Source organism: Dunckerocampus dactyliophorus, chromosome 3 (genome assembly GCF_027744805.1).
Source record: "Dunckerocampus dactyliophorus isolate RoL2022-P2 chromosome 3, RoL_Ddac_1.1, whole genome shotgun sequence".
NCBI lineage: Eukaryota > Metazoa > Chordata > Actinopteri > Syngnathiformes > Syngnathidae > Dunckerocampus > Dunckerocampus dactyliophorus.
Window position 1 is genome coordinate 5,189,708 of NC_072821.1, and position 26,156 is coordinate 5,215,863.

Here is a 26,156-nt window from a genome sequence, read left to right on the forward strand (position 1 = left end):
AAGCTGTAATAAAAAAAGAAGAAGCACGAAAAAAATTCCGCGAAAGGTGAACACTGTACTTTCCAAGGTGGCTGTGTCTCAATACAGAGCTGACACAGCAGTTTTTACAAAGGCTAATTACAGTTGAGGTTAAATAAAACGGACAGAGCAGCAGCCCCATTAAATCCGTGGTCATGTTTGAAAGAATGAATTAGCAGGAATTAATAACAATGAAGCATGCGAGGCTTTTGTGAGGAGAGAGACTGAGGGAAAAAAAATCTCTTCATTTTTACATGCGCTAACTTTTAGCTGCAGGGAGAGTAAATCTATCAAAAGGCTGTCACACTTAAAAAGGAGAACATCTGTAACAAGAACAACAAAAACACTGCCCATAAAAGAGCCGCCCATTGGTTTTAAAACACGCCATTTGGCAAACACAGCAAGATTTAAGCATCTCGGAGGAAAAGAAATACAGGTTAAAAGGGTTAATCCTATTTTTGTTATCACCCGCTCCAATGAACTGTCATAACGCCGGCGTCTTTGCTAAGCACAGCCGGCAGGCACACTGCAAGCACATCACTGACACTGGGGCTGCGCGGTTGCAAGTGGCTATATTTAGGTGAGGCACACTGTTTTATCAAGCCTACACTAAGAAGATTTCATCAGAAGTTGAGGCAAATCTCCCCAACCTGAGGCTGCGAGAGAAAAAAAATGTTGGATTTGCTAAAAAAAAACAAAAAAAAACCTACATGGTGCAGAAGCAAAGCGAAAATCAACCTTAGCCAACGGTGCTAAAATAACTCCATCAAAACAACGGCAAGTAGTCTATTGTACAACAACCAGGTGATTTATTGATTTATTTTCTTACCTGCCGTCTAAAGCGATTTCTAGGAGTGCCAGTGGAGTCAAGAGAAAGACCACGCTAGAAGGACATAGTCATATCAAAAACATGGTGGTTGGACCTTTTACAGGTAAGTTGGAAAATCTTTGGTCTTTTGGATTGGCCCCCAAGGTCGTTCAGCGAAGTTCAAAAAAAATTTTTGGGCCCAAATCCCACAAAAGGGGGTCTCTAGTTTTAAAATAGTCAATAACGTCCTGGATCTGCAACTGGTTAGGAGCCTTTGCTTTCGACATAGCAGGAAAGCCAAATGTAAAAAAACACGACATAGTAAAATGTTGTGAGCTGTTTTATTTTTTTTTTACTATCTACTGAAAATGACTCTACCCACAGCCATTATTGTCTAAATAGCTGGCAACACAAGTGAGTACCAAATTGCTAGTGTGATGATGAAGGCAGCGTGATCGTCTGGGGCTGTATGAGTGCAGCTGGCGCAGGGGAGCTGCGGTTCATTGAGGGAAACATGAATTCTTTGACTACTGTAATATTACGAAGCAGAGCATGACCAATATTGGCCCCACCACCTACAGTACAAACCACTTATCAAGCCTTAAAGGTGCCTCGCAACCACCTGGAATGTCATTTAATTATTTTTGTGTTTACTTTAGGGATGTCCCGATCCAATCTTCAGGATCTTCCGCCACGATATCGGGCCGATCCGGTTGCCATATCACATTCGTAACGCTGGGCCACACCCCAACATGGTAGGTGTGGTAATGCGTCTCACAGCTGGTTGCCACTCGACACCCGCCACCACAAGAAGAAGAAAACGTGACACCACCATGCAGACATGTCCGCGGTGAAGTTACTTTCACGTTGGACGTTGGATATTCGGCTCCGTAGCTACATCGGTAGTTCTCCCTCACTGTGCCTGGACTGCTGTGTCATTGTGCGGGGAGCTCGCACGGGAAGTGCTGCTCTAACCGATGGTTGTTTATACTAGGGACCATCAATAAATTACTAAAGAGAGTTTGTTAAAAAAAATGCCATATATTCTAAATCACATCACAATTTCATCTATAAACATGTTAAATGTTAAATTAGTCCTACTCTAAAATTAGTCCTGCCCTAGTATTTTGCACGGCCATTGTGTTCCAATTTCATTTCATGTTAGCAAGCTATTTTGAGCTATTTTCATAACCGTATTCAATTCCACAAATCCATGTTTGTAACAAAAGCTTATTATTATTTAAAAAAAAAGAAAAAGGGATCGGCCCCGGATCGGATCGAATCCGCAAGACTATAAAAAAGTCGTCTCGGATCGGAAGCCCAAAAATCCCTAGTTGACTTCCTCTTCGATGGGCACCGGTGAGTCTCTACTTCCTGACACAAAGCTGACTGTTGTTGCATGTCTATTTGCTATGCAGTTTTCATCTGTTAGCCTTAATTACCTTAAGTGGATTTCCATTAGCGAACGTCTCAGCCCTCTGAGAAATATACTAAATATGTCCTGCAAGATCAGTTAAGAGCTGGTCCTTTCTCACCACCGTGCTTCCAGGTGTTACATGTTAGCTATAATCCACCTAACTTCATTACCTAAGCACCTCTGTCTGTTGTTGTGTTGTTCTTCTTCACAGTTACTACATTTGACAAGACAGAAAAAGTGGCCGCTACAGCAGAAGCAGGACATTGTTTTGACCAAATGTCTATGCCCAAATGTCCCCTCTGGATTTTCTTCTCCGCAAAATTGCAGCATCAGAGCTGTAACAAAATGCCCGGCATTTATCAGCATGTAACACAGATGTGATGACGTCAGACAAGCGACATTTAGGCAGACGTGAGTCTCAGACGTTAGACTTCACACCGCTGTCGGCATCACCTTACACGCACACACACTGACAGTCTCATCTCTGTTACAGCTCAGCTGGAGCCTATCCCAGTTGACTTGGAGCGAGAGGCGGGGTACATCCTGGACTGGGCACATATAAACAAACAACCATTCACACCCACAGTCATACTGTGTGGGAGGAAACCGGAGTACCCGTAAAGATGCCCAAGCGGAGATTTGAACCCACCTCTTGCAGACCTCCTGACTGTGTGGCCAATGTACGCTAACCCCTCAGCCACCGTGAGGCACGCCAGGCAAATGCATTGTTGACAATTGTGTGTGCAAATAAAACAATGAAAGCTGATTGCATTGACAAAACTAAACTCGATTACATACTGGATTTATACTTTTATACTTTATAATAGTGTTGGACCACATCAAGTCACGCCGAAAGTTAAGTCCAACTTTAAGCCATTCAAACTTATGGATCAGAGCTTCAGGACAAGACAAAAGGTATGTCGGAGATAAACTGACTTTAATAGCTATCTGCAGATGAAATTTTGTTAAAATCTGATGCGAAATATGTGAATTTTGCCCCGGAATTACTGTGTACATGCAATTTGTAATCTGGCGTGTGTAAGTGAACTGAATGATTTTCTTATTTTCTTTCTTTTTTCAAGAATCAAGAAAATGTAAATGGTTACTCAATGCTTAAAAAAAATGTCAAATATTATATATTTTGTAGTATGGTTGTACTTGCCAAGGTCGATCACAGCTTTTGTCTTGACTGAACGTTAGAGCAATGGCAACCAAAGGCACTATTTCCCGGTATGAAATTTGCTCTAACTTCTTTAATACTTGGGGTAGAGAAGTGAATGAGGTATCAAATTAAAGTTCAAGTCATGTAGATCAGATAGAATTAATGACAGACTTGATTTAATTCAACCTGTTAATTCATTCAACCTGAAGTCTTGGTTGGACTTTATTCAAATTAAATGTGAATGCATTTGCCATTAATTGTTGTTTACTTGTTTGTTTATATTCATAATGCATGCAAAACTCGGAACGTCAAAAACCAATAACCACTATATAAATGTAAAATGCAGGAAGGATAGCCAGATAAACAGCACTAATGGCGACTCGTGGTGCACTGGCACCGTGTGTCATCGCGGGGCTACAGCAGACATGCGAAGGACACGAGGCTGTCCAGCCGGTGCCATCAGCATGCACTTATCCAACTAGCATGTGCCAGTATCTGCTCTCCAGCTTTGTGGTCTGTCACGCTGCCAGTAATTGTGCCTGTGTTTTATCACGATGCCTTGTTATCTCCAGGAAGGTCCTTGGGGTTAAGTCACAAGGTTCACTGTCAGCCTGCGACGAGTGTGGCAGAGGAAACACTGACCAGGGCCTAAAAACAACAGCCCCACTATACCACCGCCTCAGCACTGCACGGCCAGGAGAGAGGGATGCTGAACAATGTTGTGCTAAGATAATGTAGTGTCTATAATAGCAGGAGCTGACCACTGTACACTGTCACCTTGTGCCCTTGTTCGGGGCTGTGCCATACTGCAGCATTATTTATCTTCACCACTCCAGGCGCCGCAATCAGCAGATGGAGCAGCCGCAATGAAAGCCTTCCTTATCCATCTCCAAAATGGTTATCTGAGGTCAAAGGGCGAGAGAAGGAGTAGGTGGACCACAAATTTAGGCTGGAGAAAATGACTCCCTGTGACCTACTAAGACTGAAGGGCAATGACAACAAAAGGAGGGTACTCAAAGGAGGAATACACGTCAATGGGTGCATTCCGGTGGCAGTTTGAGTTGCCCCTGTTGACATCCCCTAGGCCAGTGGTCACCAACCTTTTTGAATCCAAGATCCCTGGTCTCAGCCGTGAACCTGCATGTATATACGGTGTATATATATATATATATATTTATATATAATTGTTATTTCCAGAAGAGGAATATGTGTTTCCCACTAGGTGCATTCTTAGCTCTCTCTTTTTATCTGTTTTTATATCTTTAGAACGCACAGAAAAGAGAAAAACACATGTGTTCATGTCTCAAGGATTATGGGCGATGGGCAAAATTTAAAAAAATGTTCAGTTCCTTTAAAGAATGACTAGAAACGACTTGATAAAATGCCAGACTAAATCAAAATGAATTTGAGATTCATTCATTTGAGATGATACCAGCACCAAATTAGAAATGTAGTTCCTAACCAAATCATGATGACTGGTCACAAAGGTCACAACAGATACAACAAAAATGAAAATGTTGGCAATTTACCGCCTTCCGAAGGTCGCGGTCCTTTTCACATTGCCCATAAAAGCTGGCTTTTTTTCCCACCATCTTGCTGTTCTGTAAGAATTGCTTCGACACAGAATGGGATGATGAAGGCAAGCTGACAATTTTCCATCTTTCGAGGTGATAGCCCCTTTCACACTGCCTGTAGAAGACATACGGTTTTGCCCTTTTCCACTTGTCGCCGTTCTATACGATGGCAAGCTGGCAATTTTTCGCCTTTTGACGGAGTAACTCCCTTAACGCTCTGGAAAAGCCAGGTTTTTGTCACCTCTTTTCCCCTTGTCGCTATTCTGTGTGAACGGCACAGACACAGATTGGGGGGCCAAAGTCGTCCCGAGAATTTTCCGGGGTCTTAGTTATTAGCCTCTTTCACACTGTCTGGAAAAGACAGCTTTTTTTTGCCCATGTCACTGCTCTGTATGAATGGCACCATCACAAACTGCAAGGGGCAGAGTTGACCTGGCATTTTTCCACTTTCAGAGGTAAGTGACCCCCAGCTTCTGAGGTAGCATCCCAGCCATAACAGAGGCGGTATGCCGCTTGTACAGAATAAATGGGTCTCCCACAACACCAGGACAGGGGTATGAGTTGTAACACTTTACACTTACTTCCCTCCTGGTTGTGTTGAAAGCAATTGTCGCTGTCCGACAGGTATATTATAGATCACACTAGACGCCGGCACTGACACAGCTAATTATTTGATGGCAGGATGTTGTGTCGCTGTCACAGCCGCAGCAATATCGCTGTGTTCTGTGTAAATGGATAAATGTCAGATCTACTTTTATGGCTCAGATGCAGCTATTTTGTGGGATCTCAGTGTGAAAGAAACTAATTATATGCCAAGATAATCATAAAATTGAGACTCCGTAACAATAAAATGCACAGCACCGTATGAAGGCAAGAACCTACCTCACCATGTATATCATAAATGGAACGGAACCCTACTACTTCTTCATACGATTCACTGATTTTCTATGTCAAAATGACTGCTGTGAAAAAATGTCATGAAAACAACAAAGCAAGCGGTGGCCAAAATCCTTTATGCACTTTTTTCGGCTCACTTATGGGCATAACCGGTGCGTGTGCCTGTGTGTGAAGGAAAAGTAGGACATGTTCCAAACAATGATGGTGAAGATAAATCAGGAGTCCGCCCACACAACAGAGGAGAGGAAAAATAGCCGTCTCCCACCACTGCATGTGTGTCATAATCCCAGCCATTTGTTTGAGTCTAGCAGACAGCCAGTATGTGGCCCCAGCCAAGTCAAACAGATTGATTGAGGGAAGTATCTCCTGTGAATCACACACACAGACTTCTTTATCCAGCACGCCGGACTCTGGACCGCTCTGAGTGGAAACCCTGCTGGTTGGAACGGGCTTAGGGCTTCTGCTATACAATCTTGCATCGTGACCCTTCTGGAGGTTCTCTAAAGGAATGCCAGCCTCTGATGGATGGCTGGTGAGTGCCACTTTGACAAGTGATGGCAATCAAAGGAGAACACAAACAGCATACAGTGGAGCGCAGACTTCCGCTATAAGGCCAAGCCAGTCAAATCATTTGGTGTGTTGTTTTTGAGTTTGTTCATTTATTGAACCAAATATAAACTGAATTTCCCCCCCTAGAAAACAGATGGTCTTATTTTCAGAGTGTAGATCGTTAGTAAGTAAACAACAGATGAGTTATGACAGCGTGACCAAACGTCCCGTCTTCACGTCATGTCCAGGCTGTCCTGTTTCTTTTTTCTTTTTTTTTGAGAAAGTGATAAAAATGTCCTAGTTTTCATTGGGCCATTAAATGGACCGGCATTAGGGCACTGCGATGCATGTGATGTAATCCGAGAGAGGCTGCCTTGTGGGCAGCTTTTTCAATTAGTGTTGCTACAAAGAGTTAATCCTCTGATGCTTGCCGCGTTGAAGTTTACTAAAATTAGGTAGTCATGCACAACAGTGGCTCAAATTCCAACTTTACAGGGCGCATTTTTCTCTGAAATGCTGGTTACATTCCAAAATTTAATGTCATTCTTATTTTTGGAAGTTTTTCAACGTTCTTCCTTTGGAATTTGTGCCTTTGGTTATAGACAGCATTTTGCGATATAACTTTTTGGCGGCATTGGCTAAGGAGGTAGAGCAGGTCATCCAGAAACTGGAAGGTTGGCAGTTCGTACCTCGCTTCTTCCATCCCAGTCACTGCTGTTGAGTCCTCGGGCAAGACACTTCACCCATCTTGCCACGAGTGCCGCCCACACGGGCGTATGAATGTGAATGAATGTTTGGTGGTGGTCGGAGAGGTAGTAGGGGTGAATAGACAGCAACTTTTCAGTCAGTCTACCCCAGGGCAGCTGTGGCTACAGATGTAGAGTACCACCACCCTTGTGTGCCTGTGGCGCGAATGAATAATGGCTTTCACTGTGAAACGCTTTGAGTATCTTGAGAGGCGCTAAATAAATCCAATCATTAATTTTGATATTGTTATTGTGTTATTGTACCAATGAATGCTGAATACCCTGGTTTTCATTGATGAAAATATGGTCACCCTAAGTTATGATGCTAGGTTTAAAATAATGATATTCATTTAAGAAGTCATTAAACATCAAATTATGATTAGAACAGTTGTTTTTTTACTGACATTGAAAATATGATTCAAGATTCTTCCTTTTTTTTGTCTTTGTCTCTTATTCCAAGAAAGGGTCTTGAAAAGGAGGTGTCTATATTCGGGTGAATACGGTATTTGAATGGGTAGCTGTTATTCTAATGACTAACTATCTTATGGCTGGAATCCGCATATCCGCCTGAAGGTTACAATTCTTCTCAAATTGCTGTAGAAATGTGTCCAATTTTAATAAAATTCCTATGTCTGCAAGGTGAAGTTTTAGACAGATCTGATCCCGATATATATGCTGTGCATATTAGTGTGTTCTCTGTGTATGTTTGAGTATTGAGACGACCGGCCCTCTAGTAGATGATGATTCTGTTTTGGCCACATCATGTTAATTGCCTCTGAGCTTAAACGTACCCTTCTGCTACCAGGAGTGACTTACTTTAAAATGTAAGTACTTTTTAATGTGGTGTTCCACATGTGTAGAGACGCTCTGAAGCTAGATATCTGTGCCACTTTCACATCTTGACCATTTCTCATCTCGGGCTGATCGAGTTGTGGTAGTGGTGGTGGTGGGAGTCGGCGGGGGAGAAAAAAAATCAATTTCAGAGAGACAAGGGGTGTGAGTATCCACCTGGGACACGGGCAAGGCTGAAAAGGTTAACCTGTATGTGCCAGATATAGCAGAATGTGACCGAGCAGGAGAATAGGCTGGGGTGCATGCATGCATGCAGAGGTCAACACTGTAGGGTAAGATACACTGCTAACAAAAAACATAACTGTGCTTTATAACACACAGGATTGACAACTGGAGGTCAAAGACAAACTATCAATATATGCAGGATTTGGCAAATAATTATGAAGTGAATATTTAATATGGTCTAGTCATGTGATGACAGCCTGTTATTACAAGTAATTAGAGGAATATAGAAAAAAAAAAGCAATTAAAAAATGAATAGTGAAGGTATTCATGCACTTTAACATCAGTAAAGCTACAATTGAAATTGAATTTGTCCGTTCCTGGGTGGAACGATCACTATCACAACATTTTAAATAATTATTATTTTATAAAAATTGTCATAATAATTTTAAGCAACATTTTGGCATTCTGAACAACAACACACGTGGAAAAAAAAACATTTTCTGCTGTAATATTTTAGACATTAAAACAATAAAATATTGGCAAATGGCGAGAGGGGAGTGAGTCTAAAAATCAGTAGCTGTCTCTCAAACCGTCTCTAAAAGCTGCCATTTTCCGGCTTTGCTGTAGCTGTTCTGCATCAACTTCAAAAGATACGCCACGTTCTCTGAACCTGAGATCTTTACACGGATCCTCTTTTCTATGTACAGTGGCGTGAGTCGTCATTGCGCTCTTGGAGTCATTTTGGTTGGTCGGCCACTCCTGGGACGGTTCACCACTGTTCCATGTTTTCGCCATTTATGATGGATAATGGCTCTCACTGTGGTTTGTTGGAGTCCCAAAGCTTTACAAATGGCTGTATAACCTTTTCCAGACTGGCAGATCTCAATTAATCACAGTTAAGTTATGTTTTCACGGGGGGGCAATCACTTTTTCACATAGGGCCATGCTGGTTTGGATGTTTTTTCTCCCTTAGTAACAAAAAGTTTCATTTAAAAACTGCATTTTGTGCTCAGTTGTGTTGTCATTGACATTTGTTTGATGACCTGAAACATAAACCTGGGCACAAAAACCTGACATGAATATCATGGTTTCGTTGACTTGCTCTGATATTAACCGTAATTGCGTCCTGTACAATGATTTGCAGTGGAAGTCATTACTGACGTGCTGTTTGCGGAATACGCGCACAATTTCTAGTACATAGATAATACTGACAAAGTAACAATCGTTACCTTTCCTGTCCGCTGCCACCATGCGTGTTAATTAGCGTGGGAAGGGCCTTGAACGCCTTCTGTTTTGCTTTATAACACACGAGCTCCAGTTATGAGACCAAATTGCTTGATTATTACAACACGAGTGCGACGGTTGGCTGAAGCCACGAGTACTGGATCCCAATTGCGGAGTCGAGACAGTCCGTGTCACAAAAATGAATTAACAGAAAGTGTCCACACAGTTGAAAAAACAGGAAACACAAAAATACAAAGTACAACAGAAAACAACCGGGGCCTAGTCACGGGGACAAAACTATTTAGAAAAACGCTGCTGAGCACGGAGAAACTAGCAGGGGAAAAAACACTAAGAACTAAAGGAGCTGCGAAAAAGGAAGCAGAGAAAAAATGCTGACTCAAAACGCTGCTGAAAACCAAGCAGGATACACTGGCTAATACTAGCACAAACCACCGCAAGGAAATAGCTTGGCAGGGAACAAACAGGTATTTACAAAAAGCAAGGAAAAGGGTGACCAGGAAGTAACTAAGCACGAGGGTACTACGATGCTGGGAGGCGCCGGTAACAGTCTGGCCATGAGTGTAGCCCTCAATGCAGCTAAAGAAGGCCGGATGGTTAATTGCACACAGGTGTGTCAATTAGCCCCTCCCAGGTGGCTCAGCAGTGTGCTGCAACACATGGCAGATAGGGGGCAGCAGACAGCACGCAGAACACGACAACGAGGTTACGAGTGTGAGGATTATTTGCCACTATTTTTCATCAGCTAAACAGTGTACAGTTATCTTTTTACTAGGGCTGTCAAAAATAACACGTTAAAGGCAGTAACTAATTCATTTCATGAATTATGTTATAATTTTAAGCGTAATTAACGCATGACGGCAGATGGAGGTACAGTGTAGCGCCCCCACAGAGTCACAGTGTGAAGCTATTTAATAACTTTATTCTATTCAGCTACGTGGCCATCTCGACATTTCAGGTGCCACCCCTTTGTGAGTAATGGTCTCACCTTGGTCACCCCAATGAAAAATTTCTGGCTCCGCCACTGCTCGAACGGGAAGCGCTACGCTAACCGCTGGTTGTTTATAATAGGGGTCGTCAATAAATTACTATTAGGCTGAAGGGGGTTTGTTAAAAACATGTCATGTGTTCTAAATCACGCCACAAATTGATCTATAACCATGTCAAATGATTGAACATCCCTACTATTTACATATTTCAAATCAGATGAATGGGTCAGTTCAAATCAGTTCAGAATAGCTTTGAGTCTAAACAATATTTCCTAATTAAAAATCATTGGAGTTTTCTGGCGGCATGTTGTTGACATGGCATGACAAATACGCGTCGCCTCAACCGCCCCACTAAAACATTGATAGAAATTAAAGTGGCAAATTCTGCTCAGAGCATTGACAATCGCAGCTGTCCAGCGGAGGAAGGGGGTGGTGAAGAGAAAAAGAAAAACTTAAATATGTGGTGTTGAAGGTGTTAAAAACTGGTTTTGGCAGGCGAGTGTGACTGTGTATCCACCTGGGGAGATTCTAAATTGATGTGGCAGCGCAAAAGATGTTGGAGCGGGGGGGGGAAGGACACACAACATTACATTTTTTAGGTGAGCGAAATACATCAAGCGTGCTAGCTGGGTGACGTGCTTAAACGAGGGCGGCGAACAAAACTCCAGCAGGTTTGCCTATTTTCAAATTGTATATGATGTCCAATCAATCAATCTAATCTCACCTCCAGATTACCATCAGAAGGTTAAACTCCACTCTCTGACTAATACATAAAGCAGTATTAAATGACATATCAGGGTGGGGGAGGAAGTGGCGGAAATCTCTGACTCCCTGGCATGCGAAATCTCATTTTTTAAAGTTGCGATCACGTGTGCAGATTTCACACTGCTTCACTTAGCGAGGGAGGTCACACGGTAGCGTTCAATCATTCCGCCGCTGTGACAGGCAACCTTCTACCCGGCAGCCAAACACATCCTCCCCTGCATGGGCTCCCTCCATTAAATAAATTGTGCCGTAATAATCTCTTGGCTCAATATTTGTGGATGAGAGCGGCAGCCTATTTTGACTAGCCCACTTTTGGGCATGGCCAGAAAACCTCTGTAATCCCCGTGTTTAACCGCCACTAAATTAAAGGGGGAGTTATTCAACGTAAACCAGAAAAAGAAGACACAGACATTGAAGCCGCGCACTGTGACAGTGTCAAAACCTTCCCATGCAGATTAGCGCTATAAAACATGCCCCATTAAGGGCAAAAGCTGACACGCCGGAGGTTCTATTCATGCATCTTAATCCAAAAGGTTTCATTACCGCAGACAAAAATGTCTTTATTGCCATGGGTTGGTCTGTTTATTTGATTGTCTGCAACTTCCTGTTTATTGATTTCAATCAACCTTAGATTTTTAAGGTAGATATTCTTCAAAGGATGTTCACATAAAAATTTTGTTGGCAATTCAGAAATTGATGTAGCTTGATACTTTATCGTGTGAATTCAGGCAAAATAAAAGGAGTGCACTACTTGGATGCAACCGGCAGAGGTGCTCTCGATTTAATCCCAACCACTTTGCTATCTAAAGACGTCTTGATATCTGCTGTGGGGAGTTGAGCGACATCCACGCAGACCGCTGCTACGGCACAAGTCCTCCAGGCAGCATTATTCTGCTCGATACAGCACTGGCATGGAAACAGAAGCTCAGAACATCCCCAAAGCAATTCTTACACGTTTTTAGAAATAACAGTCAATTAAAAGAAATTCTGTAAATAATACTGAAAAAAAGGGGAAATGACAGTAAATCTTATGACTAAAGGTTCAGAAACTGATCCAGATCTGATCCGGATTGAGCATTCCACAGTAAATTTAACATGAAATTTAATATGAAAATCCCGTTCAAGGACGTTCATACTGCCGTCCAATTACATCTGATTGTAATTTGTTTTTTTTATGTTTGTTTTTCCATTTTGTTCCAACGTCTCCAAGTTTCCACCAAGCAGTAAAGCTCAGTTCTGTCTGTTACGACACGATTCGGATTGGCAAACATTGTTTCCACTGCAGGACGGTGACGGCTGTGTCAGCTACGTGAATACAGGTGGACCACCTCGGTTTACGGCATTCGCAGTTTCATCGTTTCTTGGTTACGTACGCGCGTAACCAGATTTGAAAAACTTGATTTTGGCCCGTAAACACAAGATTCGAAAAGTAGTTACAGCGGAAGAATACACTATGTGCGGCTCGGCCACAGTCACACCACTCTCAACACTGGACTGCTGTGGCCATCATTAGGAATAAAGATCGCATTGTAAAGTCTACCCGGACGTTGTAAGGATCGTGGTTTATCAACAACCTTTTTATTGCAAAAGCAAAACACTGTCGGCCGAACCACGGCAAAACAACATCAGCAAACTCCACTGTCCTTTCTGCACGGAGCCCATCTTCTCCTCCCGCACTCACACGCATGTCACGTTCAACCATATTCTGAAATCAACAAACTTTTCCATTCTGTTCTGTTGTGTTGCCTCTGGTTTGTTTAACCTTGGTGACCTTTTCCCATTTTGTTTTCCCTTAGACCAGGGGTGTCCAAAGTGCGGCCCGGGGGCCATTTGTGGCCTGCAGCTGTGTTTTTATTGGCCCTCGACACATTGAAAAAATACAATTAAACTAGAAAACTTACAAAAACAAAAACAAAAGTGTAAGAAAGAGCAGTAATTTTACGAAATATGACAATAAAGTCATAATACTAACAGAAAAAAATTCTACAAGCATAAAGTCGTAATACTATGAGAACAAAACAAATTTGTTATTACAGTTAAAATATTAAACAAAACATATCTACATGAATTGGTTTACAACATGTAAAATATCAAAGTGGCCCTTGTATTCTTTGGTTTTACCAGATGTGGCCCTGGCTGGGAAAAGTTTGGACACCCCTGCCTTAGACCTTGTGACATCCTGAGAGGGCGGTGCCACGAGGCGCACCTGCAGCCACTTTGCCATTAGGGGTATTTAGCTACCTGGCTGCAGGAGGAGGATGTGAAAATTGCATCAAATTGTGTGACCACCACTGCTCTACGCGCAGCACCTTACTGTATTCCCGCCTATATAAAAAAGTGACAAAATACAATAGTTAAAAAAAAACAGGTGATGTCTTTTCTGAGAATTCCTTTGCTGCTGTCTAGGTAAGTGTCTTCTGGGAAACAGCGCCAGAGTGTGCAGGCGGAATAAAAGGCTGGTTGGGAAAGTCGACTTTGCAGAGAGGATGGAAGGATTCGCTCGCTGACTGTTGCAAAGGGATTTAACTGATTGACAGAAAACTGCAGGACAGCCTACCCCCCCCCCCGTCTCTGATAGTGTTGGCAACACGACTCTCCAAAAAAAAAAAAAAGGAATGGCTTAATAGAACCCTCAATCCAACGGGAATAAAGGGGAAAAAGTTCTAAATGTGTTACACTTTCCTTTCTCTCAGAAGAAACGTGAAAGACTTTCCAACAGATGTGTCCTCTTGGCTCTGAATCACCAGATAATTAAAAGGCACTTGACGATCAGAGGGCTGCATTCTAATATTGCGCTGCATCATTTGTCTGCAACTCGGCACAATACTCTCGCGTTGATAGAATTCACCCGGGAGATTCTATAGGCAACGAGACAAAAATCATCTGGTTTTCATCTGGCAAAGATAGACATTCATTGTGTCAGTGGGCGCACATTTTGTCAATCAACAAACGAGTAGTGTTCATAAGCATCGTACCTCTGAATGCAGAATTTTCTGGAATTAATAGTAATAATAGCAGTGTGGAAAATATGATGATGGCCACAGAACCAGAAATATGTGTCTCTGCCCTGGCTGCTCAGTATAATATGGATAAAGCAACAAATAAAGACTTTTTAAGCCCATAATGAACACAATTTAAGACCCATTTCACATCCAAACAGGGAAAAAAATGTACAGAAGACATGAAGGGAAATCAGAGGCGTAACCTCTTTGTAGTTATGTTATAGTCTCCTCAAAAGGCAGGACTGAAGTTTATGCATTTGCTGTCAATAAAAGTAACGTTAATACATGTTTAAGACCTTTCAAAATTGGTTCCAAATCCGACGTTGATAAGTGAATGTCAGCGAGGTAGGATTCCTTATTTATAAAACTAATATTTTCATGGTAGTAGTAGATACATGGCACACAAGCCTAGAGCGCCCTCTCGTGGCTGTCAGTGTGAAAAAAGCATATATAAGTCGCTCCGGCGTATAAGTGGCAGGATCAGCCAAACCATGACAAAAAGTCCGACTTACAGTTCGGAAAATATGGCACTTTTTCGTTTGACTTTGATTGTAAAGGGATTCACTTTTGTTTTACACTTGAATGACAGTTCCAAAAGGTTAAAAAGTGCAATGCATGAATTTGAGCAAACCTCCACTTTCTTTAAAGCTAATTCATCATACATGATGAAAGGGGAAGTTGTTTTATTTTAATTTGAATCTTATTGCACAACTTTTTTTTTTTAGACTGGATGACATTTAAGGATATTACAATGGGGCAGGAGAGGGTGGATTTTCCCATATTTTCTAGTGCAAATGTTGACAGGTATAGTCACCGCAGCTTCAAGCACATGCAAAGTTCTATCAACCGTCCCTACACAGATATTTATGGTCCTTGTGGGCTTAAAAGGCTGCCTCATTTGAAAGAATCTTCACAGAAGCAGTCATATCTTTTTTTCCAAGGGGGAGTGCTCAGTGTCACCATGTCGCTGGCCGCATCTCCTCTCTGGAAGATGCTTGTTCAGAATGGAAGGCGGCTGTTCTGGGCTTTGGAGCTGGAAATGAGGCTGTAGATTGGATTATGATGCCGTTTTTAATCCCGTCTTTTTCCCTGGCTAGATATTGCTCCTCCCTACTTCTTAGCGTTATACAATACTTGACAAGGGAAGATTTTTGCCGAATTCTGGTGCGGTGATGACTATGTGACTCCTCGTGACACTCTAATTTGAGCTTATAGCGCTAAGGCTTTGATGCAGACATGGGAATAAAACTTTTAGTCACAGCAACCCTTCTCTTCTTAAAAAGGTCCCATTAAAAAGGTCCCACTCACACTCACTGTGTACTTTAATTAAAGTCATCTTGTCCCGTCTGATCCTGATTTCGGAGAATGTAGGTGTCCAAAGTAGCATTTCCCCTTCAACGCATTAAAACTCAAATACAAGCTGAAAGTCTTCTCGACGTGCACTGTCATCTTCCTGACATGGCACGCTATTCCCTCGGTGCCTAACTTTGCCATTATTTCCAAAAAAACTTTCACTTTAATGCTGATGTATGACTAATAACACAGACTTCCTCTGAGAGGTAGCTCAGTAATGGGCCATTATAGTTTCATTTACGTGTGAAATGGTGCATTAAAAGTGGTGTTCCTTGTCTTCTCCCTGTTAGCCACAGAGAAACATACAATGATCTTCTAGACTGGAGGGGACGAGGCGCACGATACCGTTCTGCCGCAACACGTCTGTGGTTTTAATTGTACAATGGAACCTCTGCTGAAGTCTCTTAGCTCAGAATTCAACCGAAATTTTAGGCCTCTGTAGTTGCACAGACAGCAGTTGTCTTCAGCTCAGTCAGCATCCAAATCATCCAGAAGTGATTCTGTGCGTTTGTTTTGATGAAGGGCACCCGTGAAGGCAACAAGGAAAAGTGTGATGATGGCCATAGAACCGGAAATAGAATAGTAGAAAGACAGCAGCAGAAGTAGGGTAGAAACCAAAGCAGTAAACACCTCTGTTCTGGCTGATCAGTAAATTATAGCCAATAAGTCGACAATACTAATAGTAATAAAAATAACGGAGGAGGTTACATTAGAGGGCATATGCTTGCATTTGGACAACAATCGTTTTCACGAGGTGTCCACCACTTACCACTCACTTTGGTTAAAAATGTTTTCAAACTGTTTTTAGATACTTCTCAGTGCCATTTATTGAATTTTCTATTAACTGAAAAACATTTGTTTTCTTACCTTTTATCCGTATGTTACGTACATGCAGCCTCCTTCTCCAGGAAAATTTCTGACACATTGTTGTTCAAGTCTGATCACCTGCTGGTGGGTTTGGGTATATAATCCTCCTCTTCTTAGCAGTAAAATTCATGCATTCATGAGTGAGAAGTACATAAAAATATCCTGCATTTGACTTGTTTGTAAATCTAGCTCTAGCCGGCACTGCTGCGTGTATTTTTCAATCAAAAAAAAACAAAACAAAAAACAAAACACTGGTTTTGTCTGCGCAAGGACAGCTGACAAGCACCTTCCAGCTCACGCATGCCCCCACCCATTCAGAATGCATCAGCCCTGCAAGTGCCCCTCATATGACATTTCTGTTTATTTTGTTGTCTGATTATCAATAATAATGACGTCACACTTACATTAAAGACATTATACAGGCTGTAAAACATCACGGTGTATAATAAATGTTTCTGCAACATTATATATATTATTGGCAACATCCAGACAAACACAAACTGACAAGTGCCATGCTCCCACTGAGTGTGCACTCAGATGGTAGGCGGGCTTGCGCACTAAGCTGTGAAGCCACGTTCACGGTGTCCTCATCTTATGTTTCTTCCTTGAATTTCATCAGGAAATTTGCAAATTCAGCAATTTTCATAAAAGAAAATGTTAAAAACGATTGGAATCATATAGAAAATACATTTATAATACAGTCCAATGGACAAATAATATGTCTTTCATATTGTTATTTTATTTTTTTCGTCATCAAGTGAGGCTCTGCCTCGCCTACGTCCCCTGACTGCATGTCACTGTACACTGCCTGTGTCCAACTGTGATCATAATGTGTTTTTATTACGAAACCTCTTTGTTAGCAGGGTGTTAGCTTGGAAACCGAAAACACGAAGTCATTGTTCCAAAGCTTCGCCGCCCCGTCTATGATGTCATCAGCAGTTGACTCTGTAGTTGTTTGCTACCTAACACAGTCACGCCACAAGTGTCCGTCTTATTCATTGTGGCTGCAAAATACAGTAACTTACAATGAAGCCACGCAAAGTTGCACGTGCCAGCATTTTGATGAAGAAGGTGAGAAACACTACTGAGTTCAAGAAATAAGTCAAAGAAAAACACCAAGGTGGTGTGTGGATCTCTGCTCGTCCACCACTGCTGCCGTCTTTGTCAGCAATCAAGTCTTCAATCAAGGTATAAGTGACCTTAAATGTTCATTTATCCCTTTCATTCGTCATTTATATGCATTTTGAATTTTCTGCACGTAAAACTTTAAAAAGTGTTTCATGTTAACATTTTTGGGTGTTCAGGACGGACTTTCACATGCGAAAAATGGGTTCGGTTAGAGTATGTTTCGGTTTGAGAAGGACCTTCTGGAACAGATTAATAATGCTAACCAAGGTTCCACTGCCATTAACTTCTTTTTACACTTTCAAGACAGTTAAGCATGTTAAAATGTTACTAAAAACATTACCTGCAGTCATGAAGATTTCATGATGGTGAGAATAGTTGGAATAGATTTTTTGCCATTTCCATTATTTCCTTTGGGCAAAATTCTAAATCTGAACAAATCGGAGGTCCACCAGCGTCCCACCATGGATTGTGGTCGCCTGTAGAGGCTCCATTGTTTAAGTGAGCAATAAAACAATTATGATATTGAATGCAACACTAAATGTAACACAGTATCCTCCCTCAGACCTCAAACAAGTTAGATAACCTTATTTTTTTTTAGAGCATCCTCTCTCTTTCTGTGCAATTTAATCTCTCCATCTCGCCAAAAGATTCACACGTGCTTCATACATGCAAGGGGGAGAGCAGCAGCAGCAGCAGCACCACCACAGCCTATTTCTGCATCCCGCTCAAAGACATTTCAAAACTGAGGGCTGGAGCCAAACTTCTGACCTTTCAGTATGAGGACACTCTCCCCAAGCCCCAAATCACCCTCTCTTGTGACATTTAACACGCTGAGTAAGAGAGCATAGGTGGCCACAACGGCAAAAAGCAGATCGGACGAACGCAAACTGAAATGGCCATCTGTGTAACTTTGACCTGTTCAAACTAAGAACAAAAATATTAGGACACGTGGCGCCTACAGTAAGGGAAAATGGGAGGAGTCTATCCAGTCTTGTGGAATGACTTTGTACACGATTTTCAAGTGTGTATGTGGGAACTTTTGTCTATATGTGAGGTCAGAGATGATGCGACTTTATTTCATCCATCCATTTTGCCATCCCACCTACGCCAGATGTTAGGGGAGGTGAAACAGCCTGAAAAAAATTAAGAAAAAATTTATTTTAAGCTATCTTCGGTGGAACTCATTTTTAGTTTATACGGTGAGAGAGTAAGCAGAGTGGGGTGAGCAGAAAACTCCCCAAAATATGCTCTAGATCGGGGGTTCTCAAACTTTTCGGGACCACAGATCCCTTACAGAAGAGAACATTTTCAAGGCAAATAATCATGCAGATATAAAAAAATTAGAAAAATAAAAATCTTCCATTTGTACTAGATGCCATCAGACGTATTTATATTTCAGACATTTCAGGCTAAATACTTCAGACATGTTTCATAGAAATTCAATTACTATTATTATTTTCAAGTGCGGTAATAAATCCTTATGCTTACGTAAAACAAAACAGGGACAGTTCTAATGAAACAACTTTGTTTTAAAACCACTTTAAAGCATATTTAATTGGTTCAACATAGTGATAACAACATTATTTTTACTTACTGCCTCTTATTAAAATTACTGGCAGAAAACAGAACATTGTAACAGTGTTAATTGAGCCTCGGCTTCACGGATTAATTTGCGAGCATCTGATGACATGACACATTTGGGCTCACGTCATTGTTCTCAATAAAAGCAAACTCCATGTTACATTTGCTGAGCTTAGCCGCCTCGGCATTCCTTGAAGAAGTGCATGGACTTAAATATTTGTCCATTGTGCTGTTTGGATCAGCAGCAGGAGTTGCACACTCGGTGTGTCCCGAGCAACGTGAGCTATAACAGTTATGAATTCACTAACCCTAATGTAAGTGAGAGTTAATTGCTCATATATTTTTTATTGGCCTTGTGGATCCAATTCATAAGTATAAGTATTCAATACGCCATAACTTAAAAAAATGTGAAATTCAGAATCCTTGCTCTTGAGAATCAGTGCTTTGGGGAATAAGGGAGGCACCCACACGTATTACGTTCTCTGAGGTGAAGCTCACTGTGCCACACACTGACATCCCCTGGCCGATGCTGTTTAGGGTCACTATGCCAGTAACTCTATTCCAGTCCGTCGATATAGCATGAAAAGCGGACTACAACCTGAACAGGCAGTCTGTCCATCATAGTGTCATTTAGGGCTCTATGAAATCTGTTTTATTTTTTTCCAAATTCCATTTTTTCCCTTTTAATTTTTTTAAAATTCCATTTTGTGCCTTTTGCATGTATTTTAGCAGCATAGAGGGTGCCCTTTTGTGACAGTAAATAAAATATATGTCAATTAAATGCAAAAATCCTTACATTTATTGATGCAATGCATCATGGGACAATTTTGCCCAGTATTTCAGAAACAGACGTAGCTTTGCTAACTTTTCTAAACGGATGTCAGCCTCTGCACACTTTGCTACAAAATCCTCAACAAACCATTACACACACAGGATGTGGCAAACAACGCTCTTATTTTGAAGGCTGGAAGTGTGCTGTGTGTGTTGAGAATGCCTGTGGACGGTTAAGACAAACTGGGAGCAAGTCCTTATTTCACTCAGAACTTGCACGACGCCAGCGGGCATTGTGAAACACTCGTTTGCATGAACAAGTGGTAAAACACAACACGGTGTAAACACACTCATACACCTGAGTCGCACATACACAGCCAGACTAGCATGCTCTGCTAAACTAAACTAACCCTGTTAGCTTCCATTCACGCTCTGTAAGAGAGGCGACTCGAAGTTTTTTGCCTGTTTTTCAGGTCGTCGTTACGACATGTTTAGTTTGGGAGGGAGCGGGTTAGTGTTTGTGACAACATTCCACCACGATTGAGAGGTCCGCCGGGGAATTACTTCCCCACACAAACTTTCTTTCTCCTCATGATGGCAGCATGTCATTCACATTGTCAATTTCTGCCAGATACTGCGTTTCCGTTTTTATTGGCCAATTCTGTGATTCCAACTGTGGTTCTGTTCATGAGGAAATCATAGGGCTCCAGTCATTATGACGAGTACATTGAACGGGAATTTATCCCACACCCTGTTGCACTAGAGTCAGCTCTGTGAACTATCCATCCATCTTCTACCACTTATCCGAGGTCGCGTGGCGGGGGCAGCAGCCTAAGCAGGGACTTCCCTCTTCCCGGCCGCTTCGTCCAGCTCCTCCCAGCTCCTCTCGGCGGTTCCCAACTTGTTCCCAGGCCAGTTGCGAGACATATGTCCTGAGCCTTCCCAGAGGCCTTCTGCCAGTCGGATGTGCCCTGAACACCTCCCCAGGGAGGCGTCCAGGAGGCATCCTGACCAGATGCCCAAGCCACCTCATCTGGCTCCTCTCAATGCAAAGAAGCGGCAGTTCTACTATCAAGTTTCTCCCGGATGACAATGCTTCTTACCTTATCTCTCAGAGTGCAGCCACCCTACGAAGAACTCATTTCGGCCGCTTGTACTCATGATCTTGTCCTTTCGGTTATTACTCTGTGAACTACAACACCAACAAATATTTATTCAGTACTCATCTTAAAGGTGTTGAAAACCACCAGGCTTCCAAATTCATCCAAGCCTGCTTAGTCTACTGGGGCACAGCTGTTGGACCAGAAAAGGACCTTCCATCAAAACTACTCTCACAAAATTGGAAGCATGGAATTGTCTAAAATTGATAAAGTGAAAAGTGAAGATTCGAGGAGGAACCATCCCGCTTTGTAGGGTGTACGTCACAGAGGTATGTTTTCATACACTTGTGTGGGTGGGAGCTATGCACATTACAGCCCACTAATTGGTCCGTCCTGTCTCACTTTTTTTGCTGTGATGTCATTCTATTTATGCTGATATAACTAATACATCCGCCAACAAGCCCTGTACACACACATTGCAATGGAAACAGAAGTCTGATTAGATTAAGTAATCTGTACCAAACTGAACTGGACTGGATTTTTTTCCTTAGACCAAGTTTTTCCCTGCTTGGTTGTTTAATGTATGATGTTCCATGTGCACAGTGCCTTGAGAGGTGGTCCTGTTGTGAATTGACTTAAATGTGCATGTTTTCCATTTGCATCTGTGGCTTCTGTCAAAGATAGCTCCAGCCACCAACCAAAATGAAGGAAATTATGGAGAGCGTCTACATTCCCTGTAAGTGTGAATGGTTATGGCCTATCCCTGTTCACCCCTATGAATGACAGGCAATGTTTCCAAGGTGTGCCCCTCCTCTTGCCTAAGGACAGGCGTGTTCCAACCCTCTTAAAAACTATGTGGCCCAGCATAGAATCAGCCAAGGGGGTGACGGATGACTTGATTTCACTTGTACACGTGTGGCCCCTCTCTCTGTCTCTATAGTCACCCTATAGCTCAATTAACAAGTCGTCCTTTTTCCCCACTCCCAGCTCAAAACTGGACCATCGTGACAAATCAATTCAAACCAAGCCTTTCCCCTCTTCCACTGGAGGAGATGAAAGAGAAATCTGTCTTGTTTTCTATTGCGAGACACGTCTTATTTCGTCTTTTTCACCAAACTCACACCAGCCTCTCACAATTTCAGAGTCATACATGCTGTGCAGGCAGAGGAAAAACACATGGATTCTGTATCATGTGTTGTTAACAACTAAGACTACGTTCTGTTCAAGGGAAAATGTACAAGAATCACAATCCAGCTCTAGTGAATAGATACACTGGTGAACTGAATCTGACACTGGCTGTAATTAAATATTTTTCTCCTTAATTACCGAGTTACAGGAAATGAGCTCGTGGAAAGGGTAGAAGGAAAGAAAAAACAGTTTTCATTACTCCCTATCAAGCTTTGGACATTTCTTTTTATGTGATTTCACAGAGTCACATCATAGCTGTTTTTGCCAATAAACAAACACATATCTCACTTACGCCTCCTCTAAATCGTTTGTGTGATATTCAAGCACGTATACAAAAGCTGAATACAGAAGACAGAATAAAGATTTAGCTGGTTCTGAGGCTCCATGTGGCCATGAATCAGATGCATATGGCCAATAACAAACTCAAGGGCACTATAAGGAAGCGGAATCTGCAGAATAAAATCTGTACTTCATCCCAATACAGCAGTGTTAAACTCAGAAGCACAATATAGATTTACTCTGTCTCTTTTGTGTTGTGTTCAAGAAACGATGTCATTTGACTAAATTCCCTTGAACAAAACAAGGGAAAGTTGAAAGTCAAAAAAGAAAGTTGTTTTTTTTTAATATATTTTATATTAGGTTTAAATGGCAAAAACATACGTGGTGATATTTTTCACAAAATACATTAAAAAAAATAGCATACTGTAGCTGACATGTTCGTCTTCAGGCCACAAAGCTTAAATCAACAGCGCCCCTGCTGGTTGCAGCCAAGTATTACACTCCAGTATGCCTCAGTAGCTTCAAGATGCAATTAATTACAATCAAATTCCTCAGTAATTTCTCAATAAGAAGTCTTAAGAATCAATTAAGTCGCTAATTGATCATTATGTTAATGTATAAATACAAGACAATAGGTGTGAACAAATTAGGTATAGGCAATAAGGTAGAAATGACCTACATACATCTTCAGTTGTGTTTTCATTTGCAACTGTGCTAAATCTAGCAAAACTCCCATATTGGGAAAAGGCTGTGTTATCCATGGATTGTTCCACAGGCCTCTTGAGAAATATATGCATCCTAAAATAGTAAATGCAAAGCTATCTATGTGGGGGGGAAACATCTCACTTGTGAAATACTCTCATTGTGTCAGTTTGCATTGGATTTCAATACAATAGTGAGTGGAGACAATTATGCATGAGAGAAGCACTATTTAAAAGGCATCAAAACTACAAGGTGACACAGCTCCATGTTTACCTGAAATCACTGTAGGGGTGAATAATCCAAAATCCGGCGGATTTAACCCGCTCCTGCTCTCTCTCGACCGCCTTCTCACTTCCAAACATCCTCAGGGAGAACTTGTTGACCCCAGGTTGAAGCATGGCCCCGAACTGCCGATGCATGAAGCCGGCCTGATACAACCGCTCGTCGTCCGGTAGAATTTGATCAATTCCATCCAACTTTATGAACCCGGACTGGGCGTCCGCTTGGGACTCGTTTGGAGGCGCGCCACCGATGCTGCTGCTACTACCTCCGCCAGCGCCTCCACCGCCGCTACCGCCGCCTCCTTGCGCGCCTTGCTCCGGGGCCACCTCACCGATAGCTCCGGGTGGGCTCTCCTCACTCGGGGTGACGTCCCCCTCGGTGATGAGGCGCCTCTCCTCCGCCGAGTCCGAGTCGTGCACATGGCGGCTGGTAATGGACGAGAGGCTGCCCCTGAACCTCCGGCAGTCTCCGTTGGAGCTGGTCTTCATCGGTCTCCCGATGTCCGTCTCCATGATGACCGACTCGCCGCTCTTGGTCTCCCCGATGCCTTTGCAGCTTCCCCCGGAGGTGGGCGACGGCAGGGGCTTCATCCTGATGCTCTTTCTCCGCGTGTCCTTGTCTCCGTCTTCTCCTTCACCCATGATGGATGGTTTGTGTCCAATGTGCTGGGGCAGACTATAGAGCCTTTTACGCATGGACGAGTGCAACCTGTCCATTATGACATTGAGAGAAAATTAAACCAATCCACCTTTTTTAAGAGGGGGGACGATTTTTTGTTAACGACCAGCCCCAAGCGTTTCTTATCTGTTTGTGAGCAGCGTGGAGCTAATCTGAATCCCTGAAAGCTTGCAACACATGACACACACTCTCCTTGCTGCTGCCGATGCCGCTGCTGTTGGTGGTGTCTCTCAATGAAATAAACCGCACATTTTTTGGCTTCTTGCAAAATTCCACTACCTGTTTCCTCCTCACGCACAGTCTGGGCGGTCCGCTCGACCACCGCGTCCCTGACCTACACGCACATATTTGCGCCTCGTCGACATGGTGCGCAAAAGTGGAAAAAACTGCCTGAAAGTCACCTTTGCCTGACATGTGAGGGACGCGCCGAGGAGGAGGAGGAGGAGGAGGGCGGGAGGAGAAGGGTCACTCACGGAGGAGAGAGGCTCGCCCCTCTCCTCATGGAGGCGTCTTGCAAGTAGGCGTCACGCCGCTCAAAAACAGGGCGACGATCATGATGAGAAAACGCACGGCGACGTTCCACGGAGCTGCGTTGACATCACACATCCATCCGCGACCGGCGGTGCGTTTAGGTGAAGGCGTGAATATTCATGATGCTGATCTGTTGGGTTGCCATAGGAGCGAGGACTGCAAGTCTAAGCTCAGCCCACCTTGTTTAAAGGGGAATGCTCTTCCCCATTCTTAAAACGCACCGCACAGTTGGGGTTGGGGAAGCTGGGGGGCGAGGGAGGGGGGTAAACAGGTAGGGGGCGCTGATTGTTGAATCATGGAAAGCAACATGTCTGTGATCAGTGCAGGTCCTCTTAGTTGTGTGAGAGCAGGATTGATTGATGGTGAAAAGGGATGGAGCTCTAATTGAGCGTAATTCGTATCATTTGGTGCTATTATGGATCCATAATTCACTACTTAACCTTATAACAAGCGGGTCAAGGTTATATTGGAAATATAAAGTACAGCAAAACACAGACAGACACACAGACAGACAGAACTGCAATATGTTCACAATTAGAATTTAGGAAATAATGGAATTGGAAATCATCTGTTCCTGAGTCAAACTGTCTCCATTTTATAACATTGATTGTCTATCATTAACTCATTAAATGTCCAAGTCACATTTTTAAATACCGTCAACTGTCACACACGTGCAACAAGAAGTAAACTGCTGCTAGAGCAATGCAATATCTACTTGGTGCGACCTCTCTGTGCGGAGTTTGCATGTTCTTCAGTGGGTGGGTTCTCCAAGCACTTCAGTTTTCTACCACGAGACCAACAACATGTATGCTAGGTTAATTGGAAATCATCCACGTGTAAATGTGAGTTTGAACGGTTGTTTGTCCATACGTGCCCTGTGACCAGTCCAGGTGTACGCCACCAACGTACTCACCCTTGCTCACACTCTGTTGTGTACATTCTTGTTGTTTCATTGTAAACTCCAAACCCACCTTTTTGCTAAAGCATATAGTTAGAACTGTCACGTGATATGCTGATATGTATCAGAGACACCCCTTTGTGTTCCCCGACCTAACATAAAGACTCTCCTGTTTTCTGGCTTGATCTACCATTGAACTCTCTACTCTACTTTTCTGTCTCGACGGCCGCCCCACAAAGCCAGGGGTTGTGTTAAAGGTTTCTTCCCCAGAGGGAGTTTTTCCTTGCCTCCGTCGCCAGGTGCTTGCACATGTGGAGTTTTACTTGGTTCTGTTTTCATTTATGAGTGTGACCTTCATGCGTAACGTGCCATGAGATAACTGTTGTTGTGATTTGGCGCTATATAAATAAATTTAACTGTGTAGTTGAGTTGGCCATATTGTACTGAGCAGCCAAAACAGAGAGGCGTGTACAGTAATCCCTCGTTTATCACTTCATTGGTTCATTAGTTCCGCTCGTGATAAGTGAATTTAGTAGGATTCCTTATTTATAAATATAATATTTTCATAGTTACGGCATAGAAAACTTGTTTACAATCCTTTAAGCACATTTT

At 42.6% G+C, this 26,156-nt stretch overlaps 1 protein-coding gene across 1 annotated transcript in view; it reads right to left on the reverse strand.

Annotated features, from left to right (window-relative positions):
• Positions 1-24,779, reverse strand: part of hcn4 (hyperpolarization activated cyclic nucleotide-gated potassium channel 4) — a 109,013-nt gene extending 84,234 nt beyond the window's left edge. Inside the window, exon 1 of the mRNA XM_054771413.1 lies at positions 23,429-24,779. Within this exon, the coding sequence (XP_054627388.1) occupies positions 23,429-24,153 (725 nt within the window). The 5' untranslated portion in view covers positions 24,154-24,779. The remainder of the gene's footprint in view (positions 1-23,428) is intronic.
• Between the last annotated feature and the right edge of the window lie 1,377 nt (positions 24,780-26,156).